The sequence below is a fragment of the Bos javanicus genome, chromosome X (assembly GCF_032452875.1).
Source record: "Bos javanicus breed banteng chromosome X, ARS-OSU_banteng_1.0, whole genome shotgun sequence".
In the NCBI taxonomy this organism is placed as follows: Eukaryota; Metazoa; Chordata; class Mammalia; order Artiodactyla; family Bovidae; genus Bos; species Bos javanicus.
This window is the reverse complement of record NC_083897.1, coordinates 93,267,094-93,290,901: the sequence shown is the minus strand read 5'-3', so window position 1 is coordinate 93,290,901 and position 23,808 is coordinate 93,267,094. Positions and strand designations below refer to the sequence as shown.

General features: G+C 42.6%; 1 protein-coding gene across 18 annotated transcripts in view; it reads left to right on the top strand.

Moving 5' to 3' along the window:
* Nucleotides 1–23,808, top strand: part of HUWE1 (HECT, UBA and WWE domain containing E3 ubiquitin protein ligase 1) — a 157,029-nt gene that overhangs the window by 117,636 nt on the left and 15,585 nt on the right. For 15 of the 18 annotated variants that reach the window (XM_061410226.1, XM_061410215.1, XM_061410228.1 and 12 more), the window contains 22 exons: nucleotides 1,167–1,312; nucleotides 1,729–1,795; nucleotides 3,775–3,989; nucleotides 7,025–7,236; nucleotides 7,687–7,869; nucleotides 10,708–10,880; nucleotides 11,233–11,381; nucleotides 12,135–12,210; nucleotides 13,037–13,135; nucleotides 13,724–13,857; nucleotides 14,044–14,212; nucleotides 15,508–15,736; nucleotides 16,601–16,779; nucleotides 17,042–17,131; nucleotides 17,292–17,446; nucleotides 18,547–18,592; nucleotides 20,079–20,366; nucleotides 21,499–21,754; nucleotides 21,952–22,082; nucleotides 22,548–22,762; nucleotides 22,841–23,129; nucleotides 23,270–23,372. In XM_061410226.1, the coding sequence (XP_061266210.1) occupies nucleotides 1,167–1,312; nucleotides 1,729–1,795; nucleotides 3,775–3,989; nucleotides 7,025–7,236; nucleotides 7,687–7,869; nucleotides 10,708–10,880; nucleotides 11,233–11,381; nucleotides 12,135–12,210; nucleotides 13,037–13,135; nucleotides 13,724–13,857; nucleotides 14,044–14,212; nucleotides 15,508–15,736; nucleotides 16,601–16,779; nucleotides 17,042–17,131; nucleotides 17,292–17,446; nucleotides 18,547–18,592; nucleotides 20,079–20,366; nucleotides 21,499–21,754; nucleotides 21,952–22,082; nucleotides 22,548–22,762; nucleotides 22,841–23,129; nucleotides 23,270–23,372 (3,604 nt within the window). The remainder of the gene's footprint in view (nucleotides 1–1,166; nucleotides 1,313–1,728; nucleotides 1,796–3,774; nucleotides 3,990–7,024; nucleotides 7,237–7,686; nucleotides 7,870–10,707; nucleotides 10,881–11,232; nucleotides 11,382–12,134; nucleotides 12,211–13,036; nucleotides 13,136–13,723; nucleotides 13,858–14,043; nucleotides 14,213–15,507; nucleotides 15,737–16,600; nucleotides 16,780–17,041; nucleotides 17,132–17,291; nucleotides 17,447–18,546; nucleotides 18,593–20,078; nucleotides 20,367–21,498; nucleotides 21,755–21,951; nucleotides 22,083–22,547; nucleotides 22,763–22,840; nucleotides 23,130–23,269; nucleotides 23,373–23,808) is intronic. The other 3 variants (XM_061410224.1, XM_061410225.1, XM_061410231.1) reach the window with 3 other exon arrangements.

Genomic DNA, 23,808 nt, shown 5'->3' with positions numbered 1-23,808 from the left:
TAAAAGCCACTTGGACAGCAAGAAGATAAAATCAGTCAATCCTAAAGGAAATCAACCCTGAATATTCATTGGCAGGACTGATGCTGAAGCTGAAGCTCCAATACTTCAGCAAAATCTGATGTGAAGAGCTGACTCATTGAAAAAGACCCTGATTCTGGGAAAGATTGAGGACAGGAGGAAAAGGGGGCGACAGAGGATGAGATAGTTGGATGGCATCATCAACTTAATGGGACATGAATTTGAGCAAACTGGAAGATGGTGAAGGACAGGGAAGCCTGACGTGCTGCAGTCCATGGGGTTGCAGAGTTGGGCACGACTGATGTTTGAACAAGAACAAAAATGAATGATAAGAATAAGGAGATTGCCCAAATCTTTTATATAAGACTACATCCCATACAGGCAAGAGTGAACAAAGATTAAAAAGGAGATAATAGCATCTTATGAGCATGTTGAAAATAAAATACCAAGTCATCTCTAATGTTTTCATTCTCATAAAACATCTTTGTTGCCCAATATTACAAGGTGTGGCTAGGCTTCCTGACCTTTGAGACCACCATCCCTATCTTTTGTCCTGAGTTAAGGTGCTGCTTTTAAGTACTGGGAAAGTGAAAAATGAATTCCTTGGAACCCAAGGTTCTATTCCAGTCAGATACTTCTGGATTTTATTCATGACATACTTATTTGATAGGTCCCACAGAATTGCCAAAAGTTAATGAGTAGTGCATTTAGCAAGTCAAGAAAATCTGAGTCTTTACTTCAGTGCTTTTCATTTATACAGTACTCTGATCTTTATAAAGCTTCTTGCTTTTCCCACAATTGGAAAACCTTTACCCACCTCCTGAACTCTCCTCCCCCCTAAAAAATAATAATCTACCTATTTATAGTATCCATTTATTGACTTCCCACTGTACTAGGCAAAGTGTCAGGTATGTTCATTTAAGCTTAGCAGTGACAGCTAAGGACAGTGAGGAGACTACATTGCCTATAATCACAAAACTATTGATAGAATGAGGCTTTCAATCATGCTCTCTCTATATTTCTCGATCAAAGCCTAGCAATATTACTATGTATACAGTTGTAGCAACTTGGAGGAAAATGACCAAGCTTCCAGATGGGCATTAACATTGCACAGTGTAAAAAGTTTTGTTTTGTTTTTGTCTTTCTAGCAGACAAATCTGATCCTAAACCAGGGGGTATGACTCAAGAGGTTGGCCAGCTCCTGCAAGACATGGGTGATGACGTATACCAGCAGTACCGGTCACTTACCCGTCAGAGCAGTGACTTTGATGCACAGACAGGATTTTCCATTAATGTAAGTCAGTTCCAACCTTCAATTTTCCTTCTCTTTTTGGTACCTATTACAGGATAAAGGGTTTATGCCAAGAATATTTCAAAGGTGTTAATTTTGATGTATCTATAAATTATCCATTTTCTAAAAATGAAGATTGGGTTGTCCCTGGGATTTTCTTTTTTCTCCTTGGATTAGAAATGTTTCTTTAATTCATTTTTCATTCTCATCTTCCTCTGTTCTCTTTTCTGCCAGTCTTCTAGTGGCTGTATATAATGATACCTTCCCACAGGTTATAGTATATAGATGGGAAATGTGGTTAAAAGATAGACAAAGAGAGTCAATAACATTTACAACCAGTACCCTGAAAAGGAGTCCTGCCACTTGGGGACAGTTGTCTTTGAAATTAATAATGGCTCAGGAGTTTTCTTCTTCCATAGAGTCAGGTCTTTGCTGCAGATGGTTCCTCCACTGAGACTTCCGCATCTGGGGTATCCCAAGGAGAAGGTAATGGGTTCACTTTTCTCTTTTGCTCTTATTCCTTGAGAGGACAACTTGAAGAAACTGGGTGTCCTGGACAGGCAGTAGAGGAATACAGGCATAATTGTCATGTTTACTTGCCTAAGTGAACTTTCTCGGGGGTGAGCTCAGCATTCTGTAAACAAAAGGTCCATCCCAGTTATCTGAGACCAGATTAAGTCTTTATACTCTTTAGGAATGCAGGAATACATGCAGATCTCCTTAGAGCCAGCAACTCAGGACTGTAGGCCTCATTTCTTACTATTGCTACCGGCTCCAGAAATTACAATGCTTTCTATAGGGTCTTTAGAAGACTGCCATTTGAATGCCCCAGTGAGAGCTGGTGCTATAGGCACAACAGTGTTATTAAGGAGCATCCATTAATGACCAGAGCCAGGTAAATCAAAGATCCTGGGCCAAAGGGCTCAGGCCAGTTTTCTGTATCAACGTTTCACCCATGCCTGTTTTCTTGTTGAGCTCTATTCCATTTTATAGTATGGCATCCTGACCCTGTACCCACCCCTCATTATATGCTAAAATTAATGGAACTGACCATCAAAAAGAATGAAATTTTGCTATTTGCAGCAACATGGATGGAATTGGAGGGCCTTATGCTAAGTTAAATAAGATAAATACAAATATTGTATGACATCACTTTTACATGGAATCTAAAAAATAAAACCAGTGAATATAACAAAAGAAGCATACTAACATACAGAGAGCAGGCTAGTGATTACCAGTGGGGAGAATTAGGCAGGGGCAGTATAGGGGTAGGGGATTAAGAAATTCAAACTATTGGGTATAAACTAAACTATGAGGATATATTAGGGAATATAAGCAATATTTTATAATAACTATAAATGAAGTATAGCCATTAAAAATTGTGAATCACTGTATTATACACCTGTAACTGATACAATTTTGTGCTACACTGCAATTCAAAAGGAAATACAATGAATAAATAAAGCCAATGGAATTGTAACTTAACCCAGTAGTGGTTGCTATGGTAACATCCTTTAGTTCTCTTCTTGAAACCTCTGCATATATTTCTTTTGGTAGCTTCCACTAAGACTAATTATAGAACCTTGGTGCCAGTGACACTCTTCTAGCTATAACATTTGCATGGTGGATTCTTGCTTTCTAGCAGCTTCAACAGAGCCCATTGGCTACTTGCCAAGAATTAGAAATGTCCTGTGGATGAGACAGTTCAAGAGCTGCTGCTTCTTGACGGGAAAGAGCTTTGAAATCTAAGTTAAGATGTTGTCCTTAATACCAGACTAGTCCATGGAGATAAGTTTAAAAGGCTAATAATAAAATATTGGTTAGTTCATTTTGTTGGGACTTAATGCTCATATGTAGTATATAGTATGGATGATGGTACTATCATTCAAGGGAAACATCATTGCCCACTGTGTGACAGACTGTGTTTTTGTTTAGTCGCTCAGTCATGTCTGACTCTTTGCAACCCCATGGATTATCTCCCACCAGGCTTCTCTTCCCATGGGATTCTCCAGACAAGAATACTAGAGTGGGTTGCCATTTCCTTCTCCAGGGGATCTTCCTGACCGGGGGATCAAACCCATGCTTCCTGCATCGGCAGGTGGATTCTTTACCACTGATCCACCAGGGAAGCTGTGTTGGACTATATACTAATAGCTACACTATTCATTTTGGTGTAATCAGATTCGTTCCCTGCACTTAAAGAATTTTGTCTAGTGAGGGTAACATGCACTGTTGTATTTCTGGAACATTATAAGAGGAGGGAAATGGCAGAAGATGTATGAACATACTGTATCCACAGATTACATCTGAAACCTGACCATCTTAGTTATCTGTCCTTCTACTGCAGTAGGAGGAGGGTGTTCAATTTGCACTAGTAGCCTGAAGTGATATCCTTTCCCCCGAAGACTTGATTTTGCCAATATTCCTGTGTGGAATTGAACCAGTGTTTGGCTCTTTTTCAACAGTGTCAACTCCGGAGGAGTCTCGGGATGGGAAGAAAGATAAAGAAGGGGACCGGGCCTCTGAGGAAGGCAAGCAGAAAGGCAAGGGCAGCAAACCTTTAATGCCCACCTCCACTATTCTTCGGCTTCTGGCAGAGTTGGTGAGATCCTATGTTGGTATTGCTACCCTGATTGCCAACTACAGCTACACTGTGGGCCAGTCTGAGCTGATCAAAGAGGTAATATTTCTAATTTTTGCTTAATATTTGATACTTGCATCATTTGGATACCTGCTATGTCTTGGATACTTTGCTAGGAACCCATGCATGCTAGCCCAATGCTGAGAGGCAGAGGCCTCTTAAGACACGTTAATGAGCTCACCTTTTTTTTCCATGATTTGGAGCCATCAGGCTCACTTGCCAAGGAATGAGCTGATTACAGTTTATTACTTGTTTTGTAGAAAATCACTTGGTCTGCATTAGTAGAGACTGCAAAAGGCAAGGTTGTAGTCAGACCAGTCAGGACTGCTAATATAGTCATCTAGGGTAATATAGGATCTTGATGAAATTAGAGGGGGAAATGAATGAGTTGAAGAGAGATTTTAACAGTAGAAATGGATGAGATTGGATTTGGAGGGTAAAGGTGAAATCAAGAACTCAAGAGATGTTTCTTGTTTTATGTTTTTTTATCTTTCATTAGAAGAGGAAATGGTTCAAAGAGAAAATGTGGAATATGAGAGGTATCTGTGGGTCACCTACGTAAAGGTATCTAGGAGACAGGAGAATAAATGAAATACACAATATTGGTGTTTATCTTCCAGATGTATTCACACCTGAGCAAAGACACCTGATGTGGTAACAGTATTGGTAATAAATAGAATATAAAAGCCTAAATGTTCATCAGTAGAGCATGGGAAAGAATGAAGTCATATTTTATATGTCCTGATACAGAATTATCTTCAGGTTGTATTTTTCAAGTGAAAGGTCACTTTAAGAAACCATATCATGTTCCCATATATGTAAGAGGGGTGCCCAAGGAGGGTTTTTCACAAAGGAGACTTTATTTTGGCAGTCACATAGTTATTTTATGGTTAGTAAGCAGTAAAGGGTGTGAGTAGAACAAAGGCAATCATGTTGCAGACAAAGAATCTGAAAGTAGCTGCCATTTTTAAGCTATTTTTATCTTAATCCAAGCTTTAAAATACATACAAAAATACACAACTCCTAAGTGATTCACCAATTAATTTTTCTTGGATGACTACCACTCAAATAAAACATTAGAACCCCCACAAAAGCTACCCCATGCACATCTTTGCACATCTCCCCTTCTCCTTTGAACTTCCATAAACTCAACATTATTTTACATTCATAAATTGACTTTGTACTTTATATAAGTGGAATCTTATAGTATGTCCTCCTATATCTGGCTTCTGTTGCTTAACATGTTTGCAAGATTCATCTTTATGTGTAGTTGTAGTTTATTTTCATTGCTGTATAGAATTTCATTATATGAATGTAACACAGTCTTATTCATTTTAGCGCTTACAGACATTTGGCTAGTTTTCCTTTTAGAAGTATTAAAAAGTAGTATTGCTATAATCACTCTTATACATGTCTTGGTGAATGTAAGTTCATTGATTTTTGTGTGTGTGTTACATATATAAATTCATACATAAATTCATGTATTTTCTGTTGGATGGTATATGCATAGGAGTGGAATTGCTGGTGGTCTGTTAAGCTTTAGCAACTAGTGTCAAGTTTTCCAGAGCAGTCATGTCAGTCTATATAATTACCAGCACAGCCTATAGGTGTTTGGATTATTTCACCTCCTTGCCAGTACTTGGTATTCCTGTTTTTCATTTTAACTATTCTAATAGGTTCATACTGGTATTGTATTGTGGTTAAAATTTCCTGTCTTTCTTAGCTATATTCTCTTTTGTGAAGTGTCCAAGTCTTATTCTTACTTCTTCTAATTTCTTTATATATTCTGGATATAAGTCCTTTATGGTGTGTGTATTAAATATACATTAGACATCTATTTCAAAGCTTATGCCAGTTGTAGTTATAATAATAGCATACTTGTGGAATAAGACATTTAATTGCTAATTTGTGCAATTTAATATGTGTCAAGTGACCTACTTCTGGGTGCTGGATACTCATAGGTGCTTTACAGATACTATTGATAATCCTCCCCTCAGCACTGCAAGGTTGTTAGTATTGCTGTCCTTAAGAGAAAAAAGAGAAGACTCAGAGGGGTCAAAAGCTTGCTCAAGACCACACTGCAGAGTAGCAGGACTAGGATTACAGCCCAGATCTGTGGTTTCAAATCCATATTCCTTCCACTCAGTCATGAATACATGATTCCACTCAGGAATTGCCATGCAAATTACAAGGCTTTTATTCCAGTTTTTACTGATAATGTTATACTTTTATTCACAATATTGTTTTAACTTTGTGTTTTATTCACTACTGGGGATTTTTTTTATCTCTAGTAGTTCTGTCTTAACCAGGGTCACCCTATCTAATTTCACAGTGCCTAGAATTCTTCAATGCATTTTTTAAATTGAGGTAAAATACACATAAAACTAAGCATTTTAAAGTATACAGTTTTGGGATTTAGTACATTCAGTGTTGTGTAACCATCATTTGTATCTAGTTCCAAAATTGCCAGTATGTTTTGATCCAAAATCTACTTGAATGACAACAGAGCTAAGTTTCTAAGATACAGAATTATCAAGTCAGAAATCATTTTTAGAGGTTGAGGAGTCTGACTTAAATTTTCTCCCCTATTATTGGGCCTTTTTTTGCTATTTTAGGTAACCCTGCATTAAATATTTCTGCATATCCATATCTGTGACTGTGCTGTGTGTTTCTCATCCCCTGCCAATTTTTAGCTCAGGGTCCTGGGCACATTATAGGTTTCAGTACTACTACAATTTATTAGAAACTGTGGAGTAATTGTAGCATTGAATTAGGAATCAAGGCTTGAATCATCACCACTGACTTAAGTTATTTGTGCAAGCCATGTTTCTTTGGGCCTCAGATTGATGAAGATATGTAAACTTCTGAGAAATGAACGGAATTTGGAAGCATAAAACCTATACTTGTTACTCACTTAGCTTGCACCTTTAAGGCTTGTTTTTTCCATGTATAAAGTGGGCCTGATAATCATTAACTGAGTGAGGATCAGTTCTGTGTGCATGCATCTTGTTGATGTGCAAACAGTATGGCATAATTATGCTTATGAATAAATGCCATGATTAATGACTTTTCAGGACTGCAGTGTGCTAGCTTTTGTCTTGGACCACCTCCTCCCGCATACCCAGAATGCAGAAGACAAGGACACACCGGCGCTGGCCCGCCTGTTCCTCGCAAGCCTGGCTGCCTCAGGGAGTGGCACAGATGCCCAGGTGGCCCTTGTGAATGAAGTAAAAGCAGCCCTGGGAAGGGCACTGGCTATGGCTGAGAGTACAGAGAAACATGCCAGGTAAAATCCATGCCTGACTTAGTGCTGATAAGCAATAGCACCCCCTAACTCCATTCTTGGCCCATGGAATTCCTTGCATTTGAACAAGAGTTCTGGTCATACTGGCACTGTACATTCTCTGGTTCTCAGATAGTTCTAGTGCTTCAAAATACCCAAAGGACTAATGATACTTGGAGAAAGTAGGTAAATGACTTAGAGGGAAAAAAGGGATGTTTCCTTATATTACTAGGGTCTTCAAGCAAAAAGTGGAGGTTATTCAACTTTACTTTTTTAAATTATGTTTGAAGAAAATGAAGAATGCCTCCACCCAGGGAGTGAGTTCTTACCTGATTAGATGTTACTTCCAGACGGAAGCACAAAGGGAAGAGGGTTATCTGAAGCAAGTTAGTGAAGACTTGGCCTAAGAATGGGCTGTGTTCACATGAAAGAGATGTCAAACTTCTCTCCCAGACTTCAGGCAGTGATGTGTATCATCAGTACTATCATGGAGTCCTGCCCCTCCACCTCCAGTTTCTACAGCAGTGCAACAGCCAAGACCCAACACAACGGCATGAACAACATCATTCGACTCTTCCTGAAGAAGGGACTGGTTAATGACCTGGCCAGAGTGCCTCACAGCCTGGACCTGTCCAGGTAAAATTATTCCTGAGCTCCAGCCCCAGACTTTTGCTCTCTCTTTAATCATGCTGCATACTTCTCCATTTGCCTAGTGTTTCATGTATCCTTGTCAGATAAGTAGTTAGCCAGTATGATAGGGAAAGTTTGGGTGTAGGTGGAAACCCGAGTTCTCGGTATCGTTGCTTTTAATTTTAAGCAAGGCACTTTCCTGGGGCGGGGTGGGGGGGCCTTCATTCTCTCATCTGCTGCAAACTCAAGAGTTGGACTGGATCAGTAATGTTTTTTCCAAGCTGCTCCCCCTCTTAATTATTAATTATGGACCTTGTATTACATCTGGTTATGTCCTGAGTCTCTGTTATACTAACATGGTTCCTTAATTTTTTTTTTAATTTTCATTTTATTGTTGTTGTTCATGAATTAATTTGTTGAAGTGACCAGACCGGCAGAATATTTTTCCTAGGTTTGGTTCACTTGGTTATATGCATTATTGTTTAACTTGTTCCCTTTATTCCTGTTTGCTATAAATTTGGAGGTAGAGACTTAGTGAAGCAATTTAAACACTATTGGCTAAGTTATATCATAGATGGTGTACATCTCATATTGTATCAGGGGGAGATGCATCTCTTTGAACTGCCATTTAGTCCTGGTAAGATTGACCACTAGGGTAGAGTGATAATCATATTATATTTTTCTCCTTCTTAGTAGAAAAGAAACTGTGTTGTTACTTTGGCACTGTACAAATGTCTAGTTCCCTATTAACCATGTTCCTAGTGAATGGTCTAAACACCAGTTGATAATACTTGCCTGCATCTTTTTCTTAGAGGGTTATCAGTGACACCTTTCTAATTTCCATCATTCCTTCTGTTATTAGCTGCTATCTTTCTGTGACTATAGCTCCAGTTCAAGAGGGAAAGTTGGTTACCCTATAATACAGTTCCTACTAAAAAGAGAAGGTTAAAAACTTACTTTTTCCCTTCAGTCACCAATCTTGAGAGTAAGTCGAAATGGAATAACCAAAAATGGGTTAAACTCCACCTCAAATATAAGCTCTGGCTTTCTATTTTCTAAGTAGTCATATGGACTCATGAATTTTCCTTGATTTTTAAAATCTGATTGAATTATTTACTACTATATATATATTACTATATATATACTATATATTACTATATCACTACAGTTATCCTTTGCATGTTCATCCTTCATGCTCTTTTTAATTACATCTTTGAGCTTGTGGGACCTCTTCAAGCTGGCTTCTCTGTCCTTTTGATAAAACCTCATCAACTTTTTAAAATATTTAAAACTATGAACTCAAAGTAGTGTAATGAGCACTGTATGCCTCACCTAGATTAACCAGTGGTTAGCATTCTGAACTGTCTGCTTTATTCCTCCCTCCCCTCCTCCCCATGAGCTAAATCATTTAAAGTTTTTTATAAACATGACAGTTAACCTGAATACTTGAGCGTGTGTCTCCTAAGAGCAAAGATTCCCTTACATAGCTAAAATACCATCATTACCTCTAAGAAATTTACCATTAATATAATGATACTATATACTTCATACTAATATATACCCAATTATTTCAAGAATGTTTTTCTCTTTATAGCCTGGGGGAGAGTGTGTTGATCAAGGATCCAGTAAGCATCACTCATTGCATTTGATTGTCATGTATCTCTTATTTTTTGTGACATTTGACTGTTTTTAAGAGTCCAGAATGTCAGATGTCTTATAGAACATCCCATAATCTAGATTTGCCTAATTGTTTCTTCATGGTTAGATTCAGGGTAAACTCTTTTGGCAAGAATACTACATAGGTGGTGTTTGCGTTTCTCAGTGCTTCACATCAGGAGACACACAATGCCAATTTGTCCCATTATTGGGTGATGCTAAGTTTGATCACATAGTTAATGGTTAGAGTTCCCCTTTGTAATAACAAGGCTTCCTTGGTGGCTCAGATGGTAAAGAATCTGCCTGCAATGCAGGAGACCTGGTTTCAATCCCTGGGTCAGAAAGATCCCCTAGAAAAGGGAATGGCTATCCATTCCAGTTCTTGTCTGGAGAATTCCATGGACTGAGAAGCCTCGTGGGGTATATATAGTCCATGGGGTCTCAAAGAGTTGGACACAACTGAGCAACTAACATACTTTAAATTAACAGGTCATCTGTGAGGTGATGGCTTTGAGTTCATGTGAATATCCTGTGCCCTGAAGATTTTTTTAATTCAGTAGTTTTAGCATTCATTCGGAGAAGGCAGTGGCACCCCACTCCAGTACTCTTGCCTGGAAAATCCCATGGATGGAAGAGCCTGGTAGGCTGCAGTCCATGGGGTCGCTGAGGGTCAGACACGACTGAGCGACTTCACTTTCAGTTTTCACTTTCATGCATTGGAGAAGGAAATGGCAACCCACTCCAGTGTTCTTGCCTGGAGAATCCCAGGGACAGGGGAGCCTGGTGGGCTGCTCTCTATAGGGTTGCACAGAGTCGGACACGATGGACGTGACTTAGCAGCAGCAGCATTCATTAGTGATCTTTGCCTAGATTACTTAACATTGTTGGTTGCAAAGTAACAGTTTCCTGATTTTCTTGTTCCTGTTTATTAGGTAGCATTCTTATAGTGTATAATCCATTACCATCTTTATTTTTGTTTGATCCTCAGATTTGGCCTGTGGTAATGACTCCATTAATTTTTTAAAGCCTACTTGATTTTGAAGGCCATTTGGCACAACAAGTTGTCTCAGGCTCACCTTGAACTTTCCATGCTCCATTCCTGGAATCAGTTGTTACTCTGATGAACCTCCATTCCTTTTAGTGTGGATTTCTGTGCTCAGTTCATCTCTGTATCTTCCTTTATCTCAGTCCCAACATGGCCAACACTGTCAATGCTGCTCTGAAGCCTTTGGAAACACTTTCCCGGATTGTGAACCAGCCCAGTAGCCTTTTTGGCAGTAAGAGTGCTTCTAGCAAGAGCAAGTCTGAGCAGGATGCCCAAGGAGCTGCTCAGGACTCTAATAGCAACCAACAGGACCCAGGTAGGGAATCAGAGCCAATGGACTGGAGAGCTGGCCGGGTGGTCATAGTTATTTTATGGGCATGACATCACAGCTGTTCTGGCTTGGTATTGTTTCCCTGGGAACTTGCTGGCCTTCCACAGATCTGTCATAGTAGTGTGGGAATCTGCCCCACAAAGAATTCCTTAAAATTGCAGCCTTGTTTGGCTATCCTCACACGTAGCCTTGTCTTTTCCTTTGTCACCCATTCATTTATTCTCTGAGAACTTGTAAATTTGCCCAGGGAAGGGACTTTATTGTTTTCATGCTTTCCTCATGGTGCCCCGCACATAGGCACTCTTTGATTATTTTGCTGGTTGGTTGACTGTTTCAGGCGAGCCTGGGGAAACAGAAGTGCAGGAGGAGGATCATGATGTCACTCAGACAGAGGTGGCAGATGGGGATATCATGGATGGGGAGGCTGAAACCGACTCAGTGGTGATTGCTGGGCAGCCTGAGGTGCTCAGTTCACAAGAGATGCAGGTAGGGAGGCAGATCACCCAGCATATACCCCTATTGTGGCGCTAAACCAAACCCCCAGTGGTGTGGGTGGGTGAGTACTTTAGACCCTTGCCATTAGCTGTCTGTTTTCCAGAGGAGCACAGATAATATGCTTCGTAGATGCTCAGTAAATGTGTTTGAATCGTATTAAATGAGGGGTGGGTACAGGGCCAGGATGCCATATTATGAAATGGAATTGATCTCAATAAGAAAACAGGCACAGATGAAATGTTGACACAGAAAGCTTGCCTGAGCCCTTTGGGCCCAGGATCTTTGATTTACCTGGCTCTGGTCATTAATGGATGCTCCTTAATAACACTGTTGTGCCTATAGCACCAGCTCGCACTTGAGCATTCAAATGGCAGTCTTCTAAAGACCCTATAGAAAGCATTGTAACTTCTGGAGCTGGTGGCAGTGGCAAGAAATGAGGCCTACAGTCCTGAGCTGCTGGCTCTAAGGAGATCTGCATGTATTCCTGCATTCCTAAAGAGTATAAAGACTTAATCTGGTCTCAGATAACTGGGATGGACCCATTTGAAAGACAGTCTTGAGTGTGGATTGGCAGCACATGGTAGTTTCTGTGCTCTTAGCACCAAGTGTGTGGTGCTTATGTAACATCCTCTGTCATATATTATCCTAGAAATATATGCTCCCTTGCTGGCTTTTTTTAGGGTTTCAGCACTAGCACAATGATAGACTTGTGTGCATCCATATATATGTTCTATTTCTCTCCAGGTTGAGAATGAGCTGGAGGACCTGATAGATGAGTTGCTTGAGAGGGATGGCGGATCTGGGAACAGTACAATTATAGGTGAGAGCCCCAGAACTGAGTATAGCCTCTTCCTTTGCCTCAGTCTCTCTTGGGAGGACCCTTTTTCTCATCATCTGCTTGCTCAGCTCTGCCTAAGGGCTCATAGCCAGCCTAGATTGCTGCTTGTCTCGATGTTGACAGTCTTACAGATGAGAAATTCACAAGCCGTCTACAGACCTGTGGCTGGTCTGAAGTGTTGCCTGTGTAGGGGAGGTGGAGGGGGTGGCCATCAGTATAGATAATAGATTAGGCACATCAAGAGTGTTTATTCATGGAGGCTTAGAGGAGGCTATAGAGGCTGTAGGATGAGAAAGCGCTTTCCTTTCAGTTCTTCAGTGAATCCAGGGGCTTTCTGCCTCTCAGTCTCAGTAGTGTAAAAAGAGTGAGCATTCCCTAAGGATAGCCCTTTTTACAACTCAGGAAAAATGACAAAGGTACTCTACTATCACCATGCTCCAATGGTATAGGTTACGTGTTTTTATTTTGTTGATGAAGTAAATCAAATGATAAACTGAAGTAGACATGTATTAAATTTGGCAAGGCTTTTTCACACCCATTATCCTCTGTGGTTTCACAGTTAGTGGGATTGGCAGGGCAGATGTGATCATCCCATTTTACAGATGAGGAAACTGAGACTCAGACGGTAAAGTGACTGGCCAAGCTCACCTAGCTAGTCAACAGCAGTGAACCCAGGTCTTCTCCCTCATCCAAAAAAAAAAAAAAAAAGAATGGATATCTGCTGGGTGTACATAGCTACATTAGATGCACCCAATCTGGAAAGGAAGTCCTCTGTTGTTCAGTGAAGGCTCTGCTCTGTAACCTTCAGTGAGCAGAAGTGGAGAGGATGAATCACAAGAGGACGTGCTGATGGATGAAGCTCCTTCCAACCTCAGCCAAGCTTCCACCTTGCAGGCCAACCGAGAAGGTGAGAGTGCTGAGGCCAGAAAGGCCTCCCTTCTTGCCCTGCACGTCTGACAGACACTACACTAGGGTTTTCCTGGAGGCAGCTGCCCACATGTGCAAAATAAGGAAGCATCTGTCTGCATGCACTGACCTACACCATCCACTTTTATCCTCATCCAGTTTTTCGAGTAACATGTTACTACTGCTTGCCCAAAAGTCTGTCACTTCTTACTTGGTTCACTTTCTTCTCACCCACCTGCTATCATCGCTCCAGATTCCCTTTTACCAATAGGATGCAGTCAGTAGCAAAGTAGGGCTGGAAAGGCAAGAGGGCACCAATAGACTTGGCCAAGTCCTAGACCATGGCTCCTCAAGCACCACCCTATAGCCAGCCTCCAAATTCAGCCACGTGGCTCAGCATATTGATGCACTGATTGGCACTCTTAGGAAACCGGGGCTGGCTCAGTAAGTCTGTAAATCACCCTAGATCTGGTTCTTCCTCTCCTAGAGTTAAATACCCCATCACCTTCCCACTCAATCTGCTGGCCTGCACAGTAGCCTGTTTTCTAGCTACTCAGTATAGTCCTCCAATGTGCTCCCTTTGTTTTAGATTCCATGAATATCCTGGACCCTGAGGATGAGGAGGAGCACACTCAGGAAGAGGACAGCAGTGGCAGTAACGAGGATGAGGATGATAGTCAGGATGAAGAGGAGGAGGAGGAGGAAGATGAGGAAGATGATCAGGTGAGGGGGGACTGTGTTTGGGTTGGTTCAGACAACCTCTTCCATGGGAACACAGAGCTGGAGAAAACCAACAGTCCGGGTTGCTAGCCTCAGCACCTCCCTCCCTCATGTGCAAATGTGGCCATGACACCAGACTTCAGAAATCCTTACCTCCAGCAATTCTCCATCTCCTATTTTCCCCTTAAGGAGGATGATGAAGGTGAAGAGGGAGATGAAGACGATGACGACGATGGCTCTGAAATGGAATTGGATGAGGATTACCCTGATATGAACGCTTCTCCCTTGGTCCGATTTGAGCGCTTTGACCGGGAGGATGATCTCATCATTGAGTTTGACAACATGTTCTCCAGTGCTAGTAAGATACAGGGGCTCAGCTGGGTTTTATCTCTTGATTCTTATACCCTGAACCAGAGCAGCTCTCAATCTGATACAGAAAGCACTTCTTTTCTTAGCTGATTTCCTGGGGCAAGGGATATCTGAATCAATCTCTCTCAATAAGTGTATACCTAGAAGAAATTATGAGAGGCTGCTTTTGTTCTCGCCACCTCAGTAAATGGCAGCCAGTTTAGAGCCTGAACAACTTGATGAATTGCTTGAATTAACAAAAAAAAGAAAGACCAAGGCTGACTGCATCAGGCACTCATGTGCACACTACAGTGATAGGGCAATAACTAATCCTTATGTCTGTAACACTGGATCTTGAGAGTTTGGATGGACACCTTTGAGCTTGGCATAGGGGAGTAGATTTTGAACACATTCACTCTGTTCATCAAGGATGCATCTTTTCAGAGGAGAGAGTGAATCTTTTCCCTCCCTCCTCCCCCATCAACATCAAAGTTCCCTTTTAGCATCAAGTTCTTAAACTGTCTTGAGAAGGCAGGTCTTTACTCCCAAATCACAAGCACAATATAGCAGAAAACACTGAACTGTTCTGGTCTGTTGTCTTGGCCAAGTAGTCTCTTACCTCTTTGAGCCTCAGTTTGTCACCTGTAAATGAAAAATGTGGAAAAAATGGGGTGGATTACATAATTTTCAAGATACTTTCTATTCTGTGGTTTTCTTTGCATTTTTGTGATTTCCATCAGTCTTTCTTATAAGTTGAGCCTTTGTCCATTCAGCAAATTGAACAAATATGTGAGGAGTGCCTACTGTGTTTTAGGTACTAGGGATATAGCAATAAAAAAGAAGAGAGTCCTTTTCCCTCATAGAAGCTTATGGTCTATTAAGAATTATGAGTAAGCCGGCATTACATTGCAATATGGTAAGAAAGCACAGAGTAAAGGCCCATCTGTAGAATCAGAAGTAATTTCTAGGCCAAGAACAACAAAACAGGTGAAAAGTGGGGAGAGGTGTTGTCAAGGCGGAGAGAACAGCATGTTTCTGAGGTTCCAACAAGCATCACTGTGGCTTAGTGTCAAGAATGGATTGGGATAAGGTACTACTTAGGAGACTGTTGCAGTATCTAGGTGAGAGATGGCAGCATAAGCCATGGTAGTATCAGTGATCCTAGAAGAGGTGTGGGAATGAGGGAGAAAGGACAAAGCTCAGGTTTCCGTGTGAGGAAGTAAGGCCCAGGAGACATGGTTCTGCCTGAACAACCATGGAGAAATTTCTTTTTGGCACTGATCCCTTTGCATATTGTCCTTGCAGCAGACATCCCCCCATCCCCAGGAAATATCCCTACCACCCACCCACTGATGGTACGCCATGCAGATCACAGTTCCCTGACACTGGGCAGTGGCTCCTCTACAACACGTCTCACCCAGGGCATTGGGCGCAGTCAAAGGACCCTGAGACAGCTGACAGCCAACACAGGCCATACCATTCACGTTCACTACCCTGGGAATCGCCAGCCCAATCCTCCTCTTATACTCCAGAGGTGAGTTACAAGGAAGATTATTGGGCTCACTGAGCTTTAGCATTGTTTTGATCTGACAGGATAACGTTCTTGTGCAAGAACAAATAATGTATTTGCCCTGTTGCTTTGTGGATTATATGTGCAGCCTTTGGGGAAATACCAAATTGTATAACATATTCTTTTGCTTAAGTGTCCTGTGCATAGATTCAGCAGTCATTAAGCATCTCACATGATAAGCTTAAACTTTTGCTAAGATACAGTCAGGAGAGGATCCCTGCCCTTGGGCTTAGTTTCTCGCACTAGGGAGAAACAATTTTTAGAGATGAAAGGAAGAAGTATAGATGTCATAATGGTCAATGTACAATAGCAGTGGGTGTACAAGAGAGATATTATACCCTAACCCATGCTGTGCCATACCGTGCTAAGTCGCTTCAGTCATGTCTGCTCTGTGTGACCCTATGGACTGTAGCCCACCAGGCTCCTCTGTCCATGGGATTCTCTAGGCAAGAACACTGGAGTGGGTTGCCATGCCCTCTTCCAGGGGATCTTCCTGACCCAGGGATTGAACCCACATCTCTTAAGTCTCCTGCACTGGCAGACAGGTTCCTTACCGCTAGCGCCACCTGGGGAGCCCTACCCTAACACAGTGCCTGATATCAGTGATGCTCACTCTGTTCCAGGAACTATGGAGTAATATGCAATTTCAACCAAAAAAAAGTTGGCAGACTGATCGAGTAGTTAGAAAAGTAAGACTTACATGCAATATGATCAGGTCCATAATAATGTTATGCATTTCCTAGAGGATACAGAAAGGATCTCACAATAACAGGTTGCAGGGCCCCTATGGATATACAGTGACCATGACACCCCACCATCACCCTACAGGTTGCTTGGTCCCTCTGCTGCTGCTGACATCCTTCAGCTGAGCAGCAGCCTTCCCCTACAAAGCCGAGGCCGAGCCCGCCTCCTAGTGGGCAACGATGACGTCCACATCATCGCCCGGTCTGATGATGAACTACTGGATGACTTTTTCCATGATCAGAGCACAGCTACCAGCCAAGCAGGCAAGTTTATGTGGTGGAAAAAGGGTAACGTTTGTCTGGTTCTTTTTCCGTGCTGAGGAAACACAGAATAGTATCCAACCTGCTTGGAGAAACCCCATTTTACAGGAACCAGAACAACTCGGTGATTTAGCCAAAGACGTTAGTACCTGTGATGTGCCAAACCTTATGGTAGACATTGGGTCCTGTTAGGGAAATGCTGCAATTTTTGGATCAGTTGATGCATGACAAGGCTAAGGTCTCACTCTCCTTGGTTTCTCTACAGGGACCCTATCCAGTATCCCTACAGCCCTGACTCGCTGGACAGAGGAATGCAAAGTTCTTGATGCTGAGAGCATGCATGACTGTGTTTCAGGTGTGTAGCAGCTTGGTGATAAGGGCAGTAGTGAATCTTCAAGGGCTGAGACACTGCATGGAAAATTGTTTTCCTCGTTTTCTGTGACCACAAGCTCTGCCTTTTGGCTTTCTCCCTACCTCCCCTGAGCAACCTCTCATCTTTTGCTTCTTTGGTCCAGTTGTTAAAGTGCCCATTGTCAATCATCTGGAATTCCTGAGGGATGAGGAGCTGGAAGAAAGGAGGGAGAAAAGGAGGAAACAACTAGCTGAGGAAGAAACAAAGATAACCGACAAAGGCAAAGAAGATAAGGAGAACAGGGATCAGAGTGCACAGGTGATTCCCATGAGCTGGGAGGATTCATCTTTGGCTATGTCTGCTTTAACTTTCCTGCAGTTTCAGCATACATGTGGCTGGCCCCAAGAGTCATTAAAGATTCTAAGACGTTCACATTGAACCTGAGAAATAATCCACTCCAAATTCACTGTACACACATATGGCTTCTAGGGGAAAAACCAAAGCCAGAGCTCCTAACATAGCAGTTACACTGTATAGTCTCTACTTTCAGTGACTTACGGTTAGACAAGAAGAATGAATGACCTTGACTAAGCCCATGCTTTTAATGTTTCAATTCCATTTCAGTGGATTGCCTTTGCAAGCGTCAGGGAAACCGTATTGATAGGATTCCATTCCAACATTTGAACAAGTTGGGCTTAGGCTTCAAATCAGAGAAAATGTTTTATCTTGAACCCCTTCACCACATGGCATTTTCTAGGGCTCAATAAATGAAATCTCTAACATGATTTTGGTTTTTCTGAAAATTTTGGAGCCTTGAATAGTATAACTTTCAAATATATAAAGTAAATGCTGATAGAAATATAAGAAAATAGAAAAACTTGAGTGAAAGATTTTATTATACCTCACTCAACAGTCAGAATATCAGACTTAAAAGGATATTGAAATGTTCAATTATGGTAACAAACTTGATCTAACTGATACCTTTGTAGAGAACTTTGACCTTTTAATAAACAGTAGCATTGCTTCAAACACATTAAAAGGTTTGGGAAATAAGCAGGTATGGTGAATGATTGAAAAACCTGGAGTGTAAAATAAGCCCAAAGAAGGGAACTATAGATAGATGAAATTCTTGCTGGTCTCAACAATGTGTGTTCAGATCATGTCCTGTGCCCAAGCCCAGCTCCAACGTGGTTTTTATTATCCTTTCCTCTCATTGTTTAGTCAGCTCCCTGACAGTTTCCCCCTTATCCCCAAGCCATCTCAAACATGAGTTTATATTAGAGAAATTCAAGGTCTGTTTTCATGCTACAGTGCTTATCCTCCATCCAGGTCATATGTGGGAGATGGCGACTATTAGAGTTGACCTCTATCTCATGTGCTTGCAAAGTCCCACATTGGTCTGTCCCTTTTCTTTGCAGTGTGCTGCATCTAAGACAAATGACTCCACTGAACAGAACCTCTCAGGTAACTTTCCTTCCCATTTTTCCTTCTTGCTAATTATTGGTTGATTCTTTTTCCTGACCCAAGTAGCTGGCCCAAGTAGACTGAAGATGAACACTGGTGCTCTGTGGGATGAGGTAGTAGATTGTATAGTTTTAGGGTCATACCCCATCTTGGAGATAACTATACAGTCTACTGTCTTTCCCACGGTGGTGCACTTCCCCTTCCACGTACTCTGTTTACAGGTTCTCATTCTGATTATGCTGTACTGCATTCTGGCATGTGTAGTGAGGCTGTGTGTCCTGTCCCTTTTAGTGACCATTGTGGTATGGTGCTTCATGAGAACGCCTGACAGTGGTTCCTAAATGCTAGTCCTTGGTGGAAGTTAACAGAATAAGGGAGCTTTAATGACTTTTTCAGAAAGCTGAATGCGTTCAATTTAAAGAACTGTTATAAATTACAGAGATTATGTATTTCCTACTTCTTTGGTATCACAATATTTTTATTAAATGATATTAATGGATTTTTTTTCTTACTTGGTTAAATTAAAAGTTGGTAACCCTGTGTTAGTCTCTTTTTATTTTTTGTTTTTATATAAATTTCATGGGTCTGTGGAATCTAAAAGTCTAGGAATGTTGCCTTGGGCAGTCTGCTTTGGGGGAGGGTAGCTCTGTGGGCTAAATGGTATTACTACTAAATACTTTTGATTCCTCCTTCTAATGTGCCTAATGTAGCTATTTTGTGACTGTGATTCTAATAACTGGTCTATGTGGTATTATATGTCTCCCCTACCCCTATTTCCTCAGAACTTACTTCTGCTACCCTATACCTTCTGTCTCCTTCGGCACTTGAGTTGGGAAATGATTGTACTAAAGCCTACACAATATTTTTTAAAGCAGTGAAAGAGGGTAGGAGTCCTGGTGCCCTGAATCTGGCAGAAGGTCATTGAAAGGGTCTGTCATCAGGTAAAATGGCCCTTTGCCTGCTGCTGTTGCTAGAGGACTCTGCTCATGCTGGGGTGAGGTAGTAAGTTGTATTGTTGTGGGGTAGGGATTTTAGGCCCCAATTTGAAGATAACTATACAACTTACTACTTTCCCTGGTGTGTAGCACATTCACATTTAGTCTTAACACTGTTGCTTCCATCAGAGTTGTAGATGCTACTTGGATAATTAGGACTGCAAGAAAAAGGAGGTGGAAGGGGACAGGTGATATGTAGTGTGAGGCAAATACTATAAAGTGACTTGAACTCTCCCCCTCCACCCAGGGCACAGAAAGGATTTAATTCTTAGGGTCTGCAAAGACTCAGATCTTTGGTTCTTGGCACTAATGGCACTGTGCCTTAGCCCTCATCCCGAGATACCAGACCAGCCAGGTGCTATTCCTGGGAGCAACTGGTGGTTAAGGGGAATGCTGCATCACTGTCATGCCACATGTGCTGATTTGAGTGGCTCCCCCTGTCCTTGACTGATTGCCCTTTAACAACCTTATTGTCATTCTTTCCGAGAAAGATGGGACTCCTATGCCTGACAGCTACCCAGCAACCCCATCTTCAACTGATGTAGCTACATCTGAGCCCAGGGAGACCCTTGTCACTCTGCAGCCCTCCCAACAGCAACCAACACTCCCAACCCCACCAGCCTTGGGAGAGATTCCTCAAGAGCTGCAGTCCCCAATTGGAGAAGGTGGGAGCTCTACACAGCTATTGATGCCTGTAGAGCCAGAGGAATTGGGTCCCACAAGGCCAAGTGGAGAAGCAGAAACAACTCAGATGGAGCTATCTCCAGCTCCCACTATAAGTAAGTAGAATTTCAGGGTTTGAGGGTAGGGGTAAAACATGAGGGAAGAATGGATATCTTTGTAGTTTCTCTTTACTCTCTTATTTTAGAGAATTTCTAAAGTAGAAGTTCAAGTCCTCATAATTAGGTCTCATAAGGGGGCGGCAGAGGATGGGATGGTTAGATAGCGTCACCAACTCAATGGACATGAGTTTGAGCAACCTCTGAGAGATAGTGAAGGACAGAGGAGCCTGGCACGCTGCAGTCCATGGGGTCTCAAAGAGTTGGATACTACTTAGAGACCAAACAAAAACAAATTGTACATTACCTTTTTAGCTAGAGCTGAGGTTTCTTCTCTGTGTCCTCAAGTGATTATATATACATCTGAGTGCCTTATTGACACCAACAGTTTGAGGTGATTGCTCTGTTCCTGGCTATCATGTGAGGATTAACTTCTTTAAAAAGAAGTAGAAGGTTGTTATCTCCATGAATAAACTGAAACTCAAGAGTGAAACAATTAGCCCAAGGTCACTCAGTAAGTGGTTGAGCTGTGATTAAAATCCAGATCTGTGTAACTCTGAAGCTTGCTTTTCTTCAGCGTTTCTAGGTCTGGCAAGCATGTGACCATACATAAAACAAACAGCTCTCCCATCCTGGCCAACACCATTTATTTCATGGCACTATTTCCCACTGGTTTGAAATGGGGCCTCAAAATTCTTCTCAGCAATGTTCCAACAGGGTAAACAAACCTGTTGCTGTCTATGCTCTTTACTGTACTGCATATGACTTACTTTAGAGAAACCTTTAGGTGTAGGGGTTTTTGCCTTTAAGGACCCTTGCTTGTTTAGATAAGCAGAACCAAAGTGCTTGTGCAAATGATGCCTGTAGGGAATCTGAAAGTGACAAGATCCCTTATCTGGGATGCCTGAGAAGATGTCTCACAGGCATGCTTGGAATATCATAAATGTTCAACAAATGATAGAAAGTGTTTGAGCTAAGTTCTTTAAAGCAAATGAGATTGAGAGGGGAGCATCAGGCCAGCGTCTGAAGTGAGGTTAAACAAGTAAGAAGTCTGATCTGGCTGCTTCTTAATTCAGCCCCCGCCCCGCCCCCCGAAGCAGAGATCTAACCTCTCCATGTGACTTCCTCCTAGCCTCTCTTTCCCCAGAGAGAGCTGAAGATTCTGATGCTCTGACAGCTGTCAGCAGTCAACTGGAAGGCTCTCCCATGGATACTAGCAGCCTGGCTTCCTGTACCCTGGAGGAGGCTGTGGGTGACGCCCCAGCAACTGGCAGTTCTGAGCAGCCCACAGCAGGCAGCTCCACTCCTGGGGATGCCCCACCAGTTGTGACAGAAGTACAAGGCAGGGGTGATGGGTCAGGGGAACCTACCCAGCCCCCTGAGGACAGGTAAGCACTGTGTGAGTGAGAGGAGGGAAGGATGTGTTGGCAGGTATTTCAAGCCACATTCATATTTAGTAACTAATGCCCATGCTTTGAACACTGGGGAAATCAACTTGGCTTCTATGAGAAAAGGGGTACTGTAGGAGTATTTTATAAGTTGGAAAATATGGTTCAGAGAACAACCTGAAAATGATTTCCTTCAGCTCTCCCCCTGCATCCTCTGAGAGTTCTTCCACCAGAGATTCCGCGGTGGCCATTTCTGGAGCAGATTCCCGGGGAATCCTGGAAGAGCCATTGCCTTCAACAAGCAGTGAAGAAGAAGATCCTCTTGCAGGTGAGCTCCATGTGTGCTCAGACCATCTTGGGATTGTTGAGGCTTCTAGTAGCCCTTGGTGTGGAAATGCCCACCAGTCAAACGGTTCCATCCAGATAAAGGGCGGCATATGTGTAGGAGGAGGACCTGCAGTAAGGGGATGCTGATGCTACACAATGGAATGAGCCCAGGCCTTTGGAGTCAAACTGATCTTAGCTCAAATCCCCTCTCTGCCACCTCCTACTTACAGGACCTGGAGCCATTGCTTAACTTCCCTGATCCTCATTGATACTGAAAGGGTGATGATAGCTACATGGTGGGGTTTTGATGAAGGTTAATTGAGAGCACACACACAAGACTTGGCACATAACATCTGTATGTCCTGTGTCCTTGGCATAAAATGAGGACAGAAAGCTCATGCAAGGCCACGGATTTCCTTCAATCAGTAGAAGTGAGAGTCCCTTCACATCTTGTGTCTCCCCTCAGGTATTAGTCTCCCCGAAGGTGTGGACCCCTCTTTTCTGGCCGCTCTGCCTGATGACATTCGCCGAGAAGTCCTACAGAACCAGCTGGGCATTCGTCCACCAACACGAACTGCCCCTTCAACAAATAACTCAGCTCCTGCAGTGGTGGGGAATCCTGGTGTCACCGAAGTGAGCCCTGAGTTCCTGGCTGCTCTGCCTCCAGCCATTCAGGAGGAAGTATGTGAGGCAGGTAGGGGGCTGGTGGGCCAGACTGCCTGGCCGTGATATGCCCCATTGACTTCTTCTGCTCTGTAGGTACTGGCACAGCAGAGAGCTGAGCAACAGCGACGAGAACTAGCACAAAATGCCAGCTCAGACACCCCCATGGACCCTGTGACCTTCATCCAGACTCTGCCCTCAGACCTGCGCCGTAGTGTCCTAGAGGACATGGAGGACAGTGTGTTGGCCGTGATGCCACCTGACATTGCAGCTGAAGCTCAAGCCCTGAGGCGAGAGCAAGAAGCCCGGCAGAGGCAGCTCATGCATGAGCGACTTTTTGGGCACAGCAGCACCTCTGCACTCTCTGCCATTCTCCGAAGCCCAGGTACAGAGGGAAGCATGTGGGAGGGCTCTGTAATGTCTAGCTTTGGCCACATGAAACTCTTTGTTCCCCTTTGTATTACCTGGGCCTAGCTCAGCACATGTCCCCTCCCCAATTTCAGTTTCCTTTTTCTTTCCTTCCAGCCTTCACCAGTCGCCTGAGTGGCAACCGTGGGGTCCAATACACTCGCCTTGCTGTGCAAAGAGGTGGCACCTTCCAGATGGGGGGTAGCAGCAGCCATAATAGGTACCTTTTGCCTGTCTTTTCTCTCCTTGCCATACCACCTTTCATGTCTACTAGTAGTCCAGCTCCCTTTATTTTTAGGTGGAGAGGCTGGATGACCTCTCTAGGGTATTTACTTGAATGAATGAGGAAGCCAGATTTTTGAACTCTCCCTTGAAAAAAGCCACAATTTTGGGTTGTGTAGCTGCCGTAGACCATAAGCACAAAGTAAGGCAGGCAGGCACCAGGTTGTAGCTGTGATTACAGCAAAGGAAGCCACCTGCCTCCCATACAAATAGGAAAATAGCAAGAGCCACTTGTCTTGAGACTACAGCATCTAGGCTGCAGAAGATTTCATTTTTAACCAGGCCAAAGAAGAATAGATCTAACATGCGAAAACATGAAGGGAGTGATCAGTCCCTATTCAGCAGGCAACATCCTGGTAGTCTATAGAAGGCCA